The sequence below is a fragment of the Drosophila suzukii genome, chromosome X, assembly GCF_043229965.1.
Source record: "Drosophila suzukii chromosome X, CBGP_Dsuzu_IsoJpt1.0, whole genome shotgun sequence".
NCBI classification, from domain to species: domain Eukaryota; kingdom Metazoa; phylum Arthropoda; class Insecta; order Diptera; family Drosophilidae; genus Drosophila; species Drosophila suzukii.
The window spans coordinates 23857664-23878048 of NC_092084.1; the positions used below are offsets into that span (position 1 = coordinate 23857664).

Genomic DNA, 20385 nt, shown 5'->3' on the forward strand with positions numbered 1-20385 from the left:
TCACCTGAAAAGTTAAAGGAAGGGGCCACAGAGAATTCAACCCTGTAAACGCCCTTGATTAAAAGTCAGGAATTAAATAAAAAAGACAATATTGCCACCAAAGCTGGGTTTTATCCTGCATAAACATATATTTTTTATTTTATTATTTTCTTTTTTTTATAATTTAAAAAATTCATAAATTGTGATAAGTTATGTTCTACATAACTGACTTTACCCCCTTTTCGTTTTCTGAACAACATTTGAGATTCAAATTCATTCTATTATACTAAAATCTTTTTTATTTTTATTTCGTCCCACTGTGCCGTTTGCGGTGTTTGTCAGTTAGTCAGTCGTCGGGTGACTGTGGCAGTGGCTCCGCACTCGAAACGTGGGAAGGGGGCCGTTGTTCGAAGGGAAGGGGGAATGGGTTGGTTGTTCCGTCCCCTGGTGTCCATTCGGTCCCACCGTGCACACAGCAGAGCAACAGCAGCAACAACAACAAGGCAAAGAACGGGTATGTGGCCATCCTGCTCGCACTTGCACTGCCAGTCGCATACGCCACGCACACATGCAAGCGCAGACACCTCGCGACACGATTGTCGTCAGTTTGTCTGCAATGCTCAATGCCTCAGCGCCATGCGTTGTGTTGTTCCTGTTGTTGTTGCGCCGCTCGGCAGCGGGCGCTCTCTCTCTCTCTCTCGCTTACGCTCTCCTTCGTTCGTTTTATTCTCTCGCCCCTTGCACGCACACGAACCGAACACCCACACGAAGGCAGAACGGCGAGAAAAGCAGAAACAACAACAGTAGCAGCAGCAGACAGGCAGGCATTTTACGTTTGTGTGCGCGCTGTTTTGTGAGTGAACTCGCGCGCGCAGTCGACGGCGGCGCCGGCAGCGACGCCGGCAGAGAGCGGGGCAGTGGCAGTCTAGAACGTATCTTCGAACTAGAACGCCGAGGGCAGAACAATTGTGTTTTGGATTCCTTGCCGTGCGGATCGCAAGCGCGAGAGTTATGAGAAGAGCGTAGCAAAACGTACGAAGTAGTAGCCAACGAATAAAAAAAAAATACAAAAAGCAAGAAGAGTAAAAAAGGCCAGCCAAACAACAACCACAAACGTTATTTTTTTAACTGTGTTTCTTACGCCCGATTTATATACACTCTACCCATATATATATTCCAAACGGATTTTAAAAGTGCTTTTCGATTCTATAATATAAACTCCAAAAGTATCTGTGTGTGCGCGCGTGTGCCAGAGTGTGTGTGACTCGCAGTCGACGTCGCTGCTTTGGGGACAGAGCTGCCAGATCGCGAGTTATGAAAGCGCAAGCGTCGCACGCAAGTAGCAACAACAGCTACAACAAAAGCACCTAAAACTATTGCCCCGAAAAACACACGCACTTTTTTTGCTGCCCCCAAAAAAGAGGCATATATACTTTACCAGAAGATATCCTAAAGATCCCTACAAAAAGAACCCCATTATCACCATGGATAGCAGCAGCGAACAGTTGAACGGCTCGGGAGCTTTGAATTTCAAGCGGCCCAAGGATTCTTCGGAGAATTCTACAAACAGCAGCAATGGCACCTCTTCGGGCAGCCCCAAAATGGGCAGTCGCCGCATCTTTACGCCCCATTTCAAGTTGCAAGTTCTGGAATCGTATAGGAACGATAATGATTGCAAGGGCAATCAAAGGGCCACGGCTAGGAAATATAATATTCACCGCCGGCAAATACAGAAATGGTTGCAATGCGAGTCAAATTTGCGATCCTCGGTGGCCAACAATCAGCAGCAGCAACAGCAGCAACAACAGCAGCAACAGCAGCAGCAACAGCAACAACAGCAGCAGCAACAATTACTCCCGCAGCAATCGGTATCGCCCACACCGGCGGTCAAGGTGTTCCACCAGCTGAGCCATCCGTTGGTGCATCAATTGCATCATCATCATGCCGCTGCAGCCGCTGCGGCGGTGGGGCATCATCATCATCATCATGGGGCCCACCATCATGCCGCCCATCATCATCATGCAGCGGCAGCAGCGGCGGCAGCAGCAGCGGCAGCGGCAGCAGCAGCGGCCCACCATCATGCCGCCCATCATCTGTTGGCGGCCAATGGCATGGTGCCACACCCCCTGGCCGCCCATCCGCACTTGCATGTCCCGGTGGCAATGCATCCCCAACTGCAGCAGCACCAAAAGGAGCAACAGCAGCAGCAGCAGCAGCAACAGCAGCAGCACTTGCAACAGCAGGAGCAGCAGCAGCAGCAACAGGAGCAGCTGCAGCAGCAGCAACCAGAGCCAACAGCAACTATTGCCTCAAATGGCAGCAATCAGGGATCCTCGAGTGTTCTCTCGGCGGCCAAAATAGCCGCTGTGGTTGCCGCCGCCATGGCCACCAGCAATGGCAATCCCACACCAACAGCAATCCCCGCCAGCAGCAGCAGCAGCAACAACAACAGTTGCAGCAACAACAACAGCAGCAACAGCAACAGCAACTGCAACAGCAACCAAGTGCCAATTCAAGTGCCAATCCTGAGCGGATCCCCCGTATCTTCCTCATCCGCCTCAGCCAGCCACATTCCACACATGCCCTATGCCTACCATCACCACCATCATCCGCACCATCATAACCATGGCTATCTGGAGAGTCGTCTGGAGGCGGTGGCCACCCCAGCACCCATGGACCTCTCCCTCGGCTCCTCCGCCCGCCGTCAAATGCAGCTGAACGAGAAGGATCCCTCTGGTGTGGATCTCACCTTCCGCAAGCGCAAGGTCATCAGCAATCCCATGCAGCCGGATAAGATGAGCAAGCTGGAGGAGGTGATCAAGAAGGAGCCGGAAACGGAGGCGGAGGCAGAGAACGAGGATGTGGAGGTGGATGTGGAGACGGAGCAGCCCGAAGAGCACAAGCTGCCCTCCAAGCAGGTCAAACTGTTCAAGCCCTATTTGCTGGATGAAGATGATGAGGAGGAGCGGGAGCAGGAGGATCTGGATGAGGGAGCTGGCGAGGAGGAGGAGGAGCAGGATGACGAGGATGAGTACCGCGATGCGGATGATGATGAGGTGGTGGCGAAAGAGGCGGCCGACAAGAAGCAGCGCCGTCACAAGAAGAAGCCAGCGGTGATCATCAGTGAGCAGCGGGAGCCCATCATCTGGAGCAATCATCCGTATCCTGGTGGCTGTCTATCGCCCGGCAGCTCCACTGCCAGCTTTCAGTGCCCCACAAGTGTGGTGCAGCAACAACAGCAGCAGCAGCAGACATTTCCCGTCGGCGGGAGTCCTAATCAGCAATTTCAGGATAGCAAAGCCGCCACGCCCCTCAGCCCCTTCTCGGCGCCCGCCCTCTCGCCCACCGGCTTCTGCTGCCCCAAGGGATCGCCCGTTTCCGGCTACGAGAGCAGCTCCTCCACCTACAGCGACAGCGGCAGCAACTATAGCCTCAATCTCCAGCTGCACGCCGTCTACAACGACAATCTGATGTACTTGCAACAGCAGCAGCAGCAGCAACATCACCTGCAACATCAGCAACACCTGCAACGCTGGCTGGATCAGGAGTCCCTAACGAGGACTTCGTCGTCTGTCAGCCGACCCCTCATCCTGGTGGCGGACCCATCGCCCACAAACCTGACCCTGGTGGCCTAAGAACACACACACACACACACACAATACACAATAAACAATAGCAACTAAGGAAGCAGCAATCCCACCAATCGGATGTTATAATGGCAGTCACTGGGCCTGGCCTTTTAGTTCCCTAAGCCATATTTAAGCTTATGAATGGTTTTTTTTCTAGCTAGCCTTACCACCTAAAAAACACCTTACCTTAAACACACAAAAACAAATTGTATATCTAAGCGCAAACATATATCTTCCAAGCATATCAGCAAACAAAAAAATGCCCCAACCCTAGGTTTAATCTTCTTTTTTTTTTGGTTACCTACTAAGAACAAATTAAGCTTAAGTTTAGATTTTTTTATTTTTTTTTTATTTAGCTTGTGTAAATAATTGTGTACAAAAACTAAGAAAACAAAAGCGAATCATTTGAATTTGCCTAAGAATTTCAACGCTAAATTTATGGGGGGCGTATATAGGAGAGAAAAAAATATGTGAAAAATGCAACTGGAAAAACTGAGAAAATTGTTAAGAGTAAAGCTTTAAATATGAAACAAAACACACCTTTACAATACACACACTTTTTATTTGGAAATTGAAAATTGAAAATTCTTGTGATATGAACAAACAACAAAACAAAATTTTAATAAAATTGTTGAAAACTGAAGCTTAATGAATATATATAGCTATATATACATATATATATATTTACAAACGCAAGAGAGAGCAAGAAATTAAATGTAAATTTAAGGGTTACATCTAAAAGTTAATTATAATTATATACAATATACATATATACAATATATTTATATACAAACAAGAGGATAACGTTTTTTTTTTCATTGCCAAGGGAAATCTTTAATGAGCCTATTTAAAAAGCGCATATACATTGAGAGATATATACCTAAATATATATACATATATATAAAAATCAGTATTTTTATATATAACATTTGACAACAACAACAATAATTGTGTGACCATAAACAACAACAGCAACAACAAATCAACAACAAAACGAATTGATTAAATTAACAACAGAAAACTAAAAAACTTTAAATTGAACTGGTTTTATCATTGAACTTGGGTGGCATTTTTAATCAAAGCTATGATTCTAAGATGGCTGAAAATGTTTTGGGATGAGCATTCTTTCTTCTAGAATTACTGTTTTAGTTGAAGATTGGATATGGCTAAAAACACTGATTCTAAGCAAGATCACTTGGAACTTTTTAGGATCTGTTATTATTTCAAGTAAATATAACAAATTGGAAATCTAAGAACCAAGAGAGGACTAGGATACAAGAAGATCTAAAATTGTTGAGTACACTCATTCTAATAAAATGTACTTTAAAGGATTCGGAAATGATATTTTAGTACATAGCCTTTCAGCTAAGCTCTTACTCATATATTTTCCAAATACCCCTAATCAATTAGCATAATCTAGATTCTAGAAACATCTCCCTGCTTTCAGCTCGGTAATTCTTGGCTGACTGTGTGAGGTTAAGGCCCCATTTATAGAACCGATCGCCGTTTGATCTCGGCGATCATACGAATGTGCCATTCAAATGTGTGTGTTATTTGCGTGCCTCATTGTGACAACTCATGGGTTGTCAGTCCGTCAGTCATTCAGTTAGTCAAGGCATAGCTTAAGGCTTTGGGGCTTTCCATTTCGACTGCCTGTGCCACGCCCCCACCCCAGCCCCATCCACGGACCACCCACCGCCCCTTTTCCTCAAGCCACACGGTTTCTGGTCAAATTCGCTTGGCACATTTCGACGGCGGGGTATGACTAAGCCGCAAATTCTATAATGATCGTATTTTTAAAACGTTTAAAAATAAAGTGCTCTCGTTTGCCAATGTGTGCGCCAATCACGAGCCCCGAGCCGCAGCATTCAGCACCACTGCGATCCACATCCACATCAGCATCAGCATCAGCACCACCGCAACCGCCACCGCCGCCAGCTATCGCATCGTATCGTATCGGATCGTATCGGATCGGATTGGGGATCGGTTCTCGAGACAGAGCGGCATACTCATTGTTTTTCACTTGACGCGCTTTCCCTTCTGCGGAGCAAAAAAGCAAATCCCGCCGATCGCTGCCAAAGAATTTTTGCGACATTTTGCGGACAAAACGGACGGACAAAGTGATCGCAGACCCCATGGGATACCCTAGTCGTACACAGAACGAAAACAAATCATCCTCAAGCATTATTTAAATACTCAGAGGCTTCACTGCACACCCTTCAAGTTTCATATATGAAATCATATTTTTGATAAGGAGTTCCATATTTAAGAACCTTGCCCTGAATGCATAATATGTCGATGATATGATATATATGTAATTACCTAAAAAATTCCTTAAAAGACTTTTAATCATACCATTCCAACTACAGTGAAAAAATTGTTTTCTGATTTACATTTTAAATTTATTACCCAAATTTCGTTCTGTGTAGAAAAGGGTAGGGATGGATGGTGCTGCAAGATCGGAACTGTTGGCATCTATGCGATTTGATCGTTCAGGTGATCGTTCCCACGTAGTCAAGTTAAAATAGGGGAGAGGTAAGACAGGAACAGAGGGAATAAGAACAGGGGGAATGGACTCCGTAGGACTATAAAGATCAACTACTCCAAAACAAAAAGAAAACAGCGAATTGAAACATCAAAATGGAATTGGAAGGGCTTTTTAAAAAATGAGAATACGAATAAATTAATAGGAAGCTTAAGATGTAATAATGAGAATAGAACAGGGAATAGAAATAAAGGAAATGGAACTGAAATAGGTGTTTCATGAAATTGGAGCGATAAAAGCCAGCGGTATAGCGGAATAGGAACAAGACAGGAAAATTATAACTATTGTATGGAATATTGAACTTTGGGGATATTAAAAGGGAATAGAAGAGATATAGATGGAGAATATATCTGGGATGGGAACAGATGAAGAGAAACTGTGGAAAAGGAACAAAGGATAAAGCTCAGTTTCTTCCTTCTCGAAGAGGAACAGTGGGAAAGGAAGCGAAATGGCTAAATATCGGGGGCCTGGCGACAGAGGTGGGTGGAGGTACCTAGTACCGGGAATCTGTGCGAGGAGCAAACCCGCCGCAGATGATTGCTAAATTTCGATTTATTTTTGTGTTGTTTCTTCGAACCGCGTTGCCGTGTAAACTTTTGCTCGCCTTTTTTCCTACCTTCCCAAAAAATGTGTGGTTTTTGTTGCTGCCGTTGATGCCACGTGACAAATTTCGATCGCTCGGACGTAACAGAAGAAAATATATATTTGTGATTTGCAGCCAACCAAATTTTACAAAGTAAATAAAGGGAAGAAGACAGGCAGCACGGCAATAGAATTCACCTGAGTCCCGAGACTCGAATCTCGAGTGCTTTGCAGATGGCGAACGTCTCTGGCAGATATATATCTATATCTATATATACGTTCTTATATAGTTTGTTATTGATCAAGCGAGTTTTGCGCACAGTGTGATGTTGTAATCAAAGGAACGGATCTCGCGCGATCCGATCGACAATCGTGACATAATCTGTTATATGAATTCTTTTAGTTCTGAACTGTACCGATCGGTTGGGCATATCTCTTGGGTTGCCGGGTATCACACGACATGATGTAAACTTTATTAAATAAGATCAAAGAAATTGCAACATGATTAAGGGAAGTTATCCATGAGTAAATATAAGAAAATATAAGAATATATATAATTCACAACCGATAGAAAGGAAATTCATCAAAATAATGATTTTACAGGTGATAAAGTAAGTCTTAAAAGATCATATAATAGGTTGTAATGGATCAACATGATTTTAATATGAAACAAACAGATCTTATAAAATACCTATTATAAAAGGAATAATATTATAACAGAAGTTAAGATCCCTGATCAATCAGAACAATTGACAGAGCAACTGGCCAAGGGATCCATCAATGTTGCGGGACCAGTTCGGTGGATCCATCAGGTACCCGATAATGTTAACACCTTACTGTCTTAACACTAAATGGAAAAAACCCCTCTTTACCCACACATACGATTTGGGGCTAATAATTCATACGAAAATTGATTTTAATTTGGCTTGGCTTTTATCAGATTTGCAGTTTATTTTTGGACTCGCTGGGGCAAACATGCCCAGACAAACACTACAAATAACAATCAAATAAATCATTCTCGAGTGGTGCAAAAGCGTTAACTAATTATAGATCAGGACAATGTTGTTCTTACACCATGACTATATGTTCCGCTGACAGTGTCAAATCGGTGCTCTTCAAATAAAGCAAATTCGCTGAAGATCTCCGATTTCGGGGTTGGCCAAAAACATATTGTGTAAGGTCCGCCTGGTGGCAAGGGCAAACAAACAGATATAGCACTGCCAGTCCAGACCCAATTTTCAATTCCAGGCGCTATCTCGACAGGCGGATAAATCGCGACCGAAATTGATAACCTTTTTGGGGCTTTTTTTTTGGGGCTTGACCAGTTTCCGGTGGCTTATGGAGGTTGATCGATGAACACGATGGCTGAACGATCAGTTGAACGATCTACCGATCTATCCTGGAACACATACAGTCGAGCTTCTAGAACTTTTTAGTTAAGATCTAGATCTATGAAACAAGATGTTTTACAATGGTGCTGAAAAACAATATCAAAATATTTTAAACAATTTTTTTAAAAGAAAGTTAAAGTTTACTAATCATTTCGACCTCCAAAATAAACACGTATTACCATTTTTCATAACTTTCGTATATATATTTTTGATTAGGTCAATACAAAATGGCTTTTATAAATCAATAATGTGGCGTGATGTTATTTTTAGTGTATTAAATAATAATAGGACTTAAATATACCCAGAAACATACAAAATAATTAATTTCAATTAAATATCCCGCAACTTAAACTAGCAGATAGTGCTTCAAAACGAAAAAAGTTCGACTGCATAAAGTTATAGTATATGTTTTAGTTAGTGGGTAGTTCCAGTAATCGTTTGGTTTGCGCTGCTCGCTTCTTTTAAATGCTGGCATATATCATAAATATTACATACAGTTTAGCTTAACTAGAGACGTATATTTCTATATATACATGTAGGCGTATATATATATATATATATGTTTGACTGTAAATCGATCGCTGAGGATCGCCCTGGGATTTGCTGGAATCGAAAAATAGAACAGCACACACACACACACATATTCACAAACACACATGGAAACAAATACAAACAGACACACACACGCGGACTGGGCAAAACATCGAATATATAGGTATAGATATATACATATAGACAGGGGGCTAGACATCCTTGTAGTCCACCGATAAATGCAGAAAGTTGTCGGGATAGCTCAGGTGCTCGGACATCCATTGCAGTTGGGTCTCCTCGTGAAGATCGATTCCATGGGTCCGACAACCAACTGGAAGTAAGAATATTGGGGTAATACTTTAGCAATTTCATTTCAGGAACCCAACAAATTGGCACTCTAAAAAAATCCCCACAAAGTTAAGGCCTTAACTAAAAGCCCGAAGTAATCGTCTACTTTATAAGTATGTTTTGTTTATTTTTTCCAAGAATCATAATCTTAGACTTTAAGGGTGCTTATTTTGGTATATCACTTAGTATACTTAGTTTTATATAAATATTTTTTTTATTTTTTCAAGAATCATTATGACTTTAAGGGGACTTACTTCGATATATCACTTAGTATTATTGTTTGCTACCATAGTTAAAAACAACTTTCTATGCTAACCTATAATTAATCCAATTATCGATCATTTCAAAGGCTACATAAAGTAATAACAAACATAATCGGTCTTCATAAAACTTAATGTGATCATTTAAAGTTAAAAGGTATCGTGCCGCTGCATACACTCCAGTTTAATTTAGCATATAACGTTTTTTACAATGACTATTAACTTTCGGTATCAGTAAACTATTCTTGTTATATAAGACCCAAAATTGTTACCAAGTAACTGAAAAACCGGAAGTGCTATAAAGATTATTTCACCTGGTAATCTCAAGAATGTTGGTATACCTAAAGACACAGTTAATGATCCATTATGATCACTTAGTTTTCTTATTGAAAATAAAATGCCCATTAAGAGATCACTTAACCATTATGTAAATGATCGGCAATCAATATTTCATTAATGAGAGACAGCAGTCATGTGAAGCCTACATATAGGAGTACCTATATTATAATGAATGAGATCAGCTAGCGATTACTGCAGCCTGATAAGCCGCCGCTATATCTCCATGGCTTCTATATGCCCTACACAGCGGATCTGATCATGATCAATTTGCGAGCCATAAAGATTATGGGTACTCAAAAAGAGGAGGCGGGCTCTACAGAAATTGGACTCGCTTGGAAATCAGAGTTTAGCGCCTTATCTACAAGTGTGTGTGCTTTCCATTCTTATTTTTTCTTTTTTTTTCGGGGAACCGATCGTGACAAATTTCGTCATTTTTAATTTTAGCATATAAATTGTAATTATAGATTGCCGATCGCCAATTGCCGATGCCTTGCGATTGCCAATCGTCCGGGGCGTTATGGCGAGCTTCCCGATCGAGGCTTTATAACGCCAGTCAGACCCGTACATATTCATATATATTATATACCCATCTGTGTATGCTTGGTTGATATGGAATGTATGTGGATGGGCTGATAATGGCTGATTACAGGCGGTGGGAGGCGGTGGCGATAAGATTTGTGCAACGGGGCACGAGTTCAAGTAGGGCGCACAGCTCCATAGCTCTATGGCTCTATATAGAACCCGCGATATACAACTTACTACACACCGTTCCATTCCATTTCGATCCGTTGCGGTTGGGCAAGTCACGAGTTTAATGACCAAGCTAATGGCGCTACCCCAAAAATAATAAATGAACGGAATCCAATTGCCTCGAGTGGAAATATGGGAAGCGAATCGATTGGCGATACAGGGGGCATTCTTCAGGTGGTTTCGGGAGGAATACGTACTACGCTTTATTGCAAGAAGAATTCTTTATGAATATTATTATTCCAAAATGCTGGAATGTAAAACCAATCGAATATATAACTGGGCTCTATTTGGGTTTCAAAGTAAAAATAATTACAAACTGAAAAAGTAACAAACTTGTACATATGCTTAAGGCCAGTTATTACTTAAAAGTAATAAACCAAGGCCATAAATAACGAACGCTTTGGGTGGAAGTAAGGGAAGTAAGTCTATTGTTTCAAAGTTCGCCTAGTGACCGAGGGGTAAAACGTAAATTACACAATCATTTAAATTCACAATCATTTCAGAATAAAAATGTTTATGGCCGTTGGCATAACTAGGTAATATAATAGCACAAAAGCGATTAGTGTAGTTATTAGGCTTTAAAGGTTGTGTAAGAAATTCAATAAATATAACTATTAGAAGGTCCAGGGAATTTGAAAGTAAGGCTTGTTGCTAAAAATCTGAGATTTTATTTTTGGATTGAATATCTCTACCATTTAGACTCACCTAACCATATCTACCCTCAGATCTAGTTTTATAGTTCCGAAAACTGGAACTGTAAAGCAATTAAACGTAATATCTCCCAAGGTGCCGCTCAATCGGCTGGATATATTCAGCGATTTGTGGGGTAACCATTAAACCAGAGACACCTCCAAAGCGCCAAATAGATCATAAATCTTGCATAGGAAACCGACCCGAACGATATAAACTATTAAATGGGGGACAAACCCGCAGACAGGCATTATAAGTATATACACCTCTGATCTCGATGATAATATGCGAGTGTTAGTGTGTGTGTGGGGCCCCCCACAGAAAGAGAAAGAGGGAGGGAGACGGCGGCGAGAAAGAGAGGGAGCGAGAGCGAGAGTGGCGCCAAACAGTCTGAAAATTTATTGATCCCATTTTTATTATCGTCAACGTGGAAAGAATTCGAGGGGAGCGGCGAAGGTGGAGAACGTACGACATGGCATAGCTCATGTCTAAAAATAACCACGCTTCATCGATCTGATAAGGCGTCCCAATCATTATAATCACTTAATAGATTGTGTTCCATAAAGCCATTAAAAAATAGAGTATGTACATATGTAGAGAAATATAGAGTCTGTTTCAGAATTCCAAACGTTCCATAACGACCATTATTATAGCACTTGGAAAAGTCAATTTTGCAGTTCAGTGACGCCATTAAAGAGTGCGAAATCAAAAAGTGCTAATCAATTGTTTTGGCTTTTGTTTGTCTGTCTTTCTTCATTATAATTTTCTTTTCTTTTTTTTTGGGCCCCATAATTTCAATTTTAATTTGGGTTTATTTTCATCCAGCTACAAAGTACTGGAATTACGATCAAAGGGGATGGGAGCAGGGGTTGCGGATGTTTAGCGAAAGAAATGAAATCGGATTTCGTTGACGGTGCAGTTGGATGGTGAATTGAAGATTGCACCCGATAATGGCCGATCAACCAGACAAGAAGAAACAAACAAACAAGAAAGTGGGGTATTAAGTGGGTGCCCAGAAGAGGGGGCGTGGCAGGAAGTGGAAGAATCGAAACGGAGGCTTCTTAAGTGATTTCTATTGGGGGATTGGCAACAATGTATCAAGATTGCAGCAATAGTGAATAGTTTAACAATGGTTTGTTTGCCTTATAAACTGGGTTTGTGTTGTAATATATCCCCACAATCACCTGTTACCAAGTATACTTTGTAGTTCCTCATACTTGAAAAATGTTAATCTTAATATAGATATTTACCTAGATTATTATACCATTTTTTCTTAAAAATCAGGGCTATATTTGGAAAGGAATGTTAGATTGATAAAAATTACTCTGATAATAAAATTATGATATTTATAAGGTTAGGTTCAAGGCCTTTACGAGATTTAGGAAGAAAAAAGGTTAAAATGATAGAAATAATATTTATAATTGAATATTAAGAGTTTATATGTGTAAAATTAAGTAAAAGCTGATTTTATAGTTCTTAAAAGAAAAGTTTTTTGAAAAATATTTAAATTTCGGTTCGGTTTTGAGATCATTTAAACGAAGTATGATTGATGATCGCCAGGTGTTAAAAAAAGGTAAATTAAAATAATGATGCTGCGAAGATCAACACACAAACACTGACACATAGCAGCAGCCCACCCAAAAAGCGGGGCGTGGCACCGCCAATTGTCGCACAAACACAAACACACACCAGACACACACACGCACACACCTGCCCTCACACACACACATACGAACCCATACATGGGCATTGTCCAGGTTGCATTTTGCAGGTTGGCATTTGTATTTGTATTGTTTGTCTGATTGACGAAATGCAAACGAAAATGTGTCGAAATGGGACTAAGCAAATGCGCCGATGAAAGAGCGAGTGAGAGGGAGGGCGAAAAACCAGGGGGGTGGGGGGTGCTTGTCTTTTAACTAAGGAGTAAAAGAGAGAGGCAAAAGTGATAAACATTGAGGTGCGATTTCCGTGCGCCGCCGTTTTCACCGGAGTTTTGTTGGAGTGCAGCGAAAAAAGGCAGAAAAAATAAGAGAAAAAATAAAAAAAGAAGGAGGGGGAGGAGTAGGAGGAGGGGCAGGGGGTCGAGGTGCTGGCGAAGGTGTAAATACAAATAAGCGGAGGTGATATCTCAGAACTTCCTTTTCACACATTCGAGAGCACCCTACACAAATACAAACACAGCCAGCATGCCTCACACGCACACACACAAGCCCCGCTGAAGTAGCTCAGCCAGTTCCAGCTTTTTTCCAGCTAAATCTAGCTTTTTATGCACCGAAAAAAAAAAACAGATCACCAACAGATATTTCTTATATCACTTGGATCCTTGAATAATATTGAAGCAGGGTAAGTCCATAATTTTTGTTTTCATAAGATATCACAATAGCCTATTGTAACTAGAGTTCAAATCCCACTAATGGCCAAGGAATATTTTTTCAGCCCAATAACAATTTAAAATTTTATGATATCATTTACCAAAATAGAGAGTAATGAAATTAAAAATCTCTGCTATTTTACATCTGAATTAGTGAACAAGATAAGATATTAGTAAGACATGAGTGAACTAAGCAAACAAGTTATCGATTTAAAAAGATTTCATAACATGAAATCTATAATTTGTACTAAACTTATTTGAACTAAATATTTGGCTTAGGGATACAGAGTAGAAAGATTTACATATAATAAAATCGGATATAATCGGAAAACTGGTTTTCCATTTAAAAGGATCTCATAAAATGAAATCTATAATTTTTACTAAACTTATTTGAACTAAATATTTGGCTTAAGGATACAGAGTAGGATGATATATAATAAAATCGTATATAATTATTTTCCTAATTAGGATGTTATTTCAACTTTTTTTACTTCTTAACAAAAATTTTTTTTGTAAACTTTCAAAAGCCTGGCAACACTGAAAGCCACTTGCATTTATTGTTGCTGCTTTCCGGCGAAGGCAGCGCAGTCGGCGTCGCTGCCGGCGGCAAATCATGAAAGCAGCAACAACAAATGAAGCGAATGCCAATGCACAAGGAGCATCACAAGTGCGAGCGAGAAAGGTGGCCAGCGAGTGAAAGAGATAGGGATAGACGGAGCAGGAGCCAAAGGCAAAGCCAAAAAAAAATGCGTTTCTTTTATTTTTGACGCGTCTTAGATTCTTCCTCTGCCGCTTCTTCTTTCGTCTTTTTTTTTGTATTTTTTTTTTTTGATTTCTTGGAATCGCATCTACTTTGAACCTTCCACGTTCCGACTGAAAACTCAGAGACCCGGCTGCATTGTATATTTGAATTTCATTTCAATTTAAATACGATTTTCTATGAAAATGCACGCACCACAAATACGTGCAATCGTTATCCAAACCATCGCTCCCTCCTCCTCTTTATCGCACTCCTCTTAGCCTCTGCCGTTCTTTCCCCATCCATCGAACCGATCCGATCCGATCCCATTCCATCCCATATAACACCATCCAAGTTTCATGAAAAACCCGGGGAAACAAATTGATCATGTTTTGAATGCATTTCTGTTTGATTTCAATTCCGATTTGTATACTCCAAAAATGCGAAAGATTCTTGGATGGGGATGGGGGAAAAAAGGGAGGAGGGTGTTAAATGGAGAGTCTGAAGGGATGGGGAAGAGCCGCATGAGATTATATAGAGCTTATCCCCCTATGGTATATGCTATTGCAAAAAATGTATCTGGATATCTAGTTAAATTTGATATTCCGTCGAGATACATAGTTGTTATTGCTAAAAAAAAAGAGCTTATTAAATGATCTAGGGAATTATATACAGAAATACGTACTGAGAAAAGATAAAAGTCAGATGTTATATTAATTTATACTGCAAAATTAAGTAAATTGGGTTCAACTTTAATCTCTGTACTTAAAAGAGATAAAAATGGGATAATATTCATACTGCAAAATGAAAAAAATTGCTTATAGCTTTCAGATATTACTAAACTTTAAGGAACGTATGTATGTACGTTTAAATGGCAAACACCATAAAAGTCGTGATTAAGAAATGTCTGGGATCTTAAACATGACTCAATTCAAACTTTATTTTAGAGAAAACATATATTTAATTAGTTTTAACTATTGTTAAAGACATAAAAAAATATCATTAATATATAATTTTACAGATTTTTGATCTGGATCAGGAGAACCTTTAATTCCTTTTCGGTATCCCCCAAAGTCACACACATTGATTAGCGCAACCTGTTTTAATTGCCCATCCAAAATCCCGCCAGACCATGCAACATTCTCTCCTGATCCCTGTAGAACCCAAATCTAAAATCTAGGGGAAACCCGAAAATGTCATTGGATTGCCTAGGATGGCCCACTTAAGCCAGGCGTGCGGCAAAAAGGAGCCGAGGAATCCTTGCCGATGCCAAATCCGAATCCTCCGCCAAGGACATCGTACATACAACACCATCCGAGTGCCGAATGACCTTTGGGAAAATACGTGTTGATCGACATCCATCGGCAATTGTTTAGGATCGTCGGAAATCTCTCACCTTTCGAATGGGAAATTCCTTGGGATCATCGAGTGTGCAGAGAAGGCCGTCTATAAGCATGCAAATAAAGATTTCACACCTTGGCCAGCGCACTAGGGTGCATGCTGCATAGAACATCATGGTGCACAGTGCATAGGGCATAGTGCATAGTGCACAACCAAAGGACTCGAAACAAAATGCAGCGAGATCGGGACACCTGGGAAATACCCAACGTGGCCGAAACATATGGACGCACACAGGAGGGATCTCTCTCTCTGTCTGAATGGAGAGCACTAGCTATGGGCTATGGCCAAGTGGTTCCCGAAAAACCCTCACAATATAATTCGTAAATCCCAGCCGCAGGTATTTAGTTCCGCCTTTTGTCCGTCTTTGGAATTCCCAATGCTATTATTGCACCTAAGCCACTGGAGTGGGAGGTTTGCCGTGTGTGTGCGCGTTGCAAGTTGCTGCCGTCCAGCAAAACACGATGCCACCCGTCTACCCGTCTCGCTCTGGCCCCGTCTTTCCGTCTCTGTCTCGCTCCGATGGCGCTGTCTCGCTCTGGTTCGTGCTGTTCTTGTCGCCGGCGCCGCAGGTCAACAGCAATGCTTGGCATTTTCTAACAGTTGCTGGTGTACTTTTGTTGCAGGTTCTTTGCTGGGGGTTTCCGCTGATGTTGCAGGTTCCACAGCTGATGTCGCAGCTTCTATTGCTTCTTCGTTAGTCGGTAAAGTTGCCGTTGCAAGTTATAAGTTTGTTGTAGGTTTTCCTAAAGCTGTTGCTGGCAGTTTTCGTTGATGTTGCAGGTTGCATAGCCAATGTGGCACCTTCTATTGCCTCTCTTTCAGTCGATAATGCTGATGTTACAAGTTAAAAGTCTATTAGAGGTTTTTATAATATTGTTGCTGTGATTTTAAGTGGATGTTGCTGGTTCTATGAATGATGTTGACCTTCTAGTGCCTATCCTTTAGTCGATAAAGTTGCCGTTGCAAGTTAAAAGTCTTCTTTAGGTTTTTATTATTTTGTTTCTGTTATTTTTAGATAATGTTGCTGGTTCTAAAACTGATGTTGCACCTTCTATTGTCTCACTTTTAGTCGATAAAGTTACTGATGCAAATTAAAAGTCTGTTTCAGGTTTTTTTAAAGCTGTTGCTATGAAATTTCGTTGATGTTGCTGGTAACTTAGATAATGTTGAACCTTCTATTACCTTTTAAATGCAACCTATTAATCGTTTTGTTGCAGTTGCTATCAATCCTATTGGTGTCGTTGCAGTTGCAAATTCCATGTTCATAAAAGCTAGTCAATGTTGCAGGTTCTACAGCTAAAGTTGCACCTTCTATTGCCTTTCTTATAAATATTATTATTGCTCATGAAAATGTTTAAGGCTTTTATCTATTATTTTGTACTTGTTAGTGGAGTTTTTCACGGAAATTATAAACTCAAAGTAGTTTTATGATTTTTATAAAAGTACTTGATATTTATAAATTGTATTTAAATTTTTGTATTGGAAAATAATTTTTTAATTTTTAGAAAAATAAAAAAAAATCTTAAAAGTTGAAAATAAATATGCGAATATTTTGTGAACTCAACATCTAAAATCCAAAAAACATTCGTCATCTGTGAAATGATATATCATATGAAAGATGTTAGGTCGCAGATCAGGAATATTTTTTGTAATTTGTATTACAAAAATTGAAAAATACTTTCATTTCTAATTTAAATAATAAAAATTAATAAATATTGTTAGTTTTCATTATTTTTAATAAATTTGCAAAATTGATCGCTGTTATAAAAAATGTATAAATATTATTTTGAGACCACAAACATTTAAAAAATAAATATCTAAAGAATCGAATAGCTGTCATAGTTTCCTATATATATGTATTTTGAATTTGTCTTAAATTTTCCCTAAATGGCTGCCATGTTTGAAAACTATTTATTAATGCTGTATTTGCTAAAATCGCTTATGGTTTTTCGGATGTTGTTTTTTCCTCAATTGTTGCCGTTTTTGTTGCATTTGCTGGTTTTCTAGCCGCCTTTGTTGTTGCTGTTGCCCCGAAAATCCACACGCACATTTTCATTGTCGACAAATTTCCAGCCGGCAGACAAAGAATTTTTCATTCGTTTTTGTTCCACACACTCGGTTTGAATGGCCAAGGAAAATGCGACGAGCTAGAGGGAAACAGGGCACATTTTTGGCCAGGTTTTCAATGCGGGGGCAAGCGAGATGGCCAAAAAGACCTGCGATCCGTTCCGATCCGATCCGCTCCGGGTCGCTTTTCCACCCCGGGGGCATTGTATTCAGCCCAGGAGAATCGGAGAATCTCCTTTTCCATCTTCTGTTTCTATTTCTATCTATTTTGTTGCTTTTTTTCGGGTTTTTGTTCAGATGGGACATTGATGAATTGAAGAATGATTGCCGGTGAGTGCCGCTCAGGGCGGATTTTTCGGCTCGGCTCGGCACGGCTCGGCTCGTTTGTGTTATTCAATAGAAAAATAAATAAGTCAGAGGGGTCAGCGGAAAGAGATACAGCGAGATACAGAGAGATAGACATGCACTTGGCCATGCCAGACTGACTGGCACCTTTTCCCTAATTTCCAAGAGACGCTGCGTCTGCGCAGACAATGGGCTCTGCCCGTTTTCATTTCCCTTTCGAGACTCTCAGCTTAGTTTTCCTATTCTTGTTTTTTTTAGAGTGCCTGCGGTAATTGATAGCCAGCTATAAGGGCTCTAAAATCGAAAATCCCAACTCACCCGCTTTGCGCACAGGTGTCGATAATTCGGCCATCAGGTCGGCCAGACTCTTCTTTTGTCCGCCCTCGCCGATCGGCGAAATCAGTTTCTGGGTGTACGTGAAGTCCTATCAATAATGGAGATATAAAATCCATGAATTTTGGCTCAACTGAACTGAACTGAATTGATCTGATCGGATCTTGATCCTCGTTTTCCACTCACATCGTCCGTGTAGATTCGCAGGGGAATGTTTTTGAAGGACTCCTGTTCGCCGTACGGTTCCATCAGCCTCCGATTGACCGCCCAGAACTGATCGAACTTGTCGTTGACCAGGCCCAGCCAGAGTTGATTGTGGTCCTTCTTCTGCATGGCGGATATGACCAGACCGCGGTGCTTCAGCACATCCGCCTCCTTCAGGCAGGACATGTAGTGCGATTCCAGAAGCTCCCTAAAATGTATTAATAGTTTATAAAATACAAATTGGCAGTTAAAAAAGAACAAAAAATAAAAAATTATAAACCTCTTATCAATGATATCCTTTATGCTCAAGGTAAAATAAGATCAATTATTATTAAACTCTTGCAAAGGTTACTATACTATTGGCAATCAATTTTAGACTTCCGATCTATAAAGTATATAGACATAACCCTTGGTTTTAACAAACCCTTTTTTTATTATTGTGGGCATTACCTAAAACTGATTTTTTTTTATATTGGTAAGTTTGATTCTTACAATATTTTACAAGGGGTACACTAAACTGCACTTTTAGAACTAACAGGCTAACCTAATTAATTTCATCTTAACTATAGGATATCTGTAAATGAATATATATGAAATATATATCTCATCATTATCATTAATACGTTACTAAGAGAAGATTGTAATTATTCATATTGGTTACTGTTGGGTTTTTATAAAGGTGACCTAAAACTACATTAATAGAGTCCATTGAATTACTCATTGGATGCCATCTTAAATGTGGGATAGTTATGTTTGGGGTAACTACCAAAATTGACAAGCAATTTAATAAAAATATATGCAAATTCTATGAGATGATCGTTATCAATAAACTGCGATACGGAACTGATAATATAATATGACTCTAAGACTCTGTTTCGCATAGCTATTGTCTTGAAGACGGGTTTTGGTGACCCCGATTTAGTAATTTAAATATTGTATCAAATTTGCAAGGCCATAAAATCATCGGCTGGCCGAAGTAGCTCCTAAAACCAAATGATTTGATAATTACTTGGAGGTGAGCTTGACGAGCGCGTCCTCGGGGAACTTGGAGAAGTGTATGGTGAGGCTCCAGGGCGTGCCGTCCTCCTCCGGATGCAGCAGATCATACAAGACACCTAATAGGAGATCAGATTGATTAGTGATCAATAGGAGGACCATGAAATCATCGCCGTGAATGCAAAACCCACCAATTGGATAGTGAAGGCGCAGGGGTGTTCCATTGAAATCGAACCACACGGCTCCGTCCTGATGTTCGGCGCTTATATACCTCGAGAAGTACTTGCGAACCTGCCCGAAAACCAAATAACACATGGGGATTATTAGGATTATCATATATAGTTCATATATTCCAATTGTTTACCTTATCGGTGACCAAAGGCAAGTAGCTCAGTCGCGAAATCATCAGATAGAAGGGCTCCGGCTTTATGCCCACGATCTCGTCCCTGTCCGCCTGGAAGCATATGCCTATCTGGCCCTCCCAGATCATTCGCAACACCTCGCGGTCGTGGGCCATGGCTCCTAATTTGCGCTTTTGTTTTGATTAAATTATATATTTTCTTTTTGCACTTGGAAACTTGGGCTGTTATCGATAACAGGGTGTCCAATTTGTCGAGAAACAGCTGTTTATCTGCAAATGAGCGGGGTGGTAACGCTGTGGGAGGCAGTGCTGCCGGACTGTCTAATTTACTAGATATAATATTGGTGTGTGTCCCTGCTAAGCAGATGTCTCCGCTAACTTAGCGAAGACACCGGTTTATTGTATTTTTTCGGTATTCTTTTGGTATATACTGAAACATGACGTTGGTATTTCAAATACGGTATCACCAAAATGTTGGGGAGTGTCCTGGATAAGGTAGTGGATACACCCTCCCAACATTTTAG

At 40.5% G+C, this 20385-nt stretch overlaps 2 protein-coding genes across 2 annotated transcripts; one reads left to right on the plus strand and one right to left on the minus strand.

Annotated features, from left to right (window-relative positions):
• Window positions 1–1459: 1459 nt before the first annotated feature.
• brk (transcriptional repressor brinker) lies at window positions 1460–4644 on the plus strand. The gene has a single exon (XM_017067816.4). The coding sequence runs from the start codon at window positions 1464–1466 to the stop codon at window positions 3612–3614; it is 2151 nt and encodes a 716-aa protein (XP_016923305.2). The 5' UTR covers window positions 1460–1463; the 3' UTR covers window positions 3615–4644.
• A 3657-nt stretch (window positions 4645–8301) lies between these two features.
• Window positions 8302–20109, minus strand: Atg5 (autophagy protein 5). Its single transcript, XM_017090630.4, has 6 exons — window positions 19865–20109; window positions 19692–19791; window positions 19514–19619; window positions 18487–18712; window positions 18286–18391; window positions 8302–8988 (listed from the first exon to the last, which is right to left on the minus strand). Exons 1-6 carry the CDS (start codon window positions 20015–20017, stop codon window positions 8870–8872), a joined length of 810 nt encoding a protein of 269 aa, XP_016946119.2. The 5' UTR covers window positions 20018–20109; the 3' UTR covers window positions 8302–8869.
• Window positions 20110–20385: the final 276 nt, after the last annotated feature.

What these genes read in the sequence shown, in the direction of transcription:
- brk (XM_017067816.4), top strand. Translation starts at nt 1,464, where the DNA reads ATGGATAGCAGCAGCGAACAGTTGAACGGCTCGGGAGCTTTGAATTTC.
- Atg5 (XM_017090630.4), bottom strand. Translation starts at nt 20,017, where the DNA reads ATGGCCCACGACCGCGAGGTGTTGCGAATGATCTGGGAGGGCCAGATA. An exon ending in GCGCCTTCACTATCCAATTG is followed by an intron (nt 19,620 to 19,691) that starts GTGGGTTTTGCA and finishes ATCTCCTATTAG; the next exon opens with GTGTCTTGTATGATCTGCTG. An exon ending in CTCGTCAAGCTCACCTCCAA is followed by an intron (nt 18,713 to 19,513) that starts GTAATTATCAAA and finishes AATACATTTTAG; the next exon opens with GGAGCTTCTGGAATCGCACT.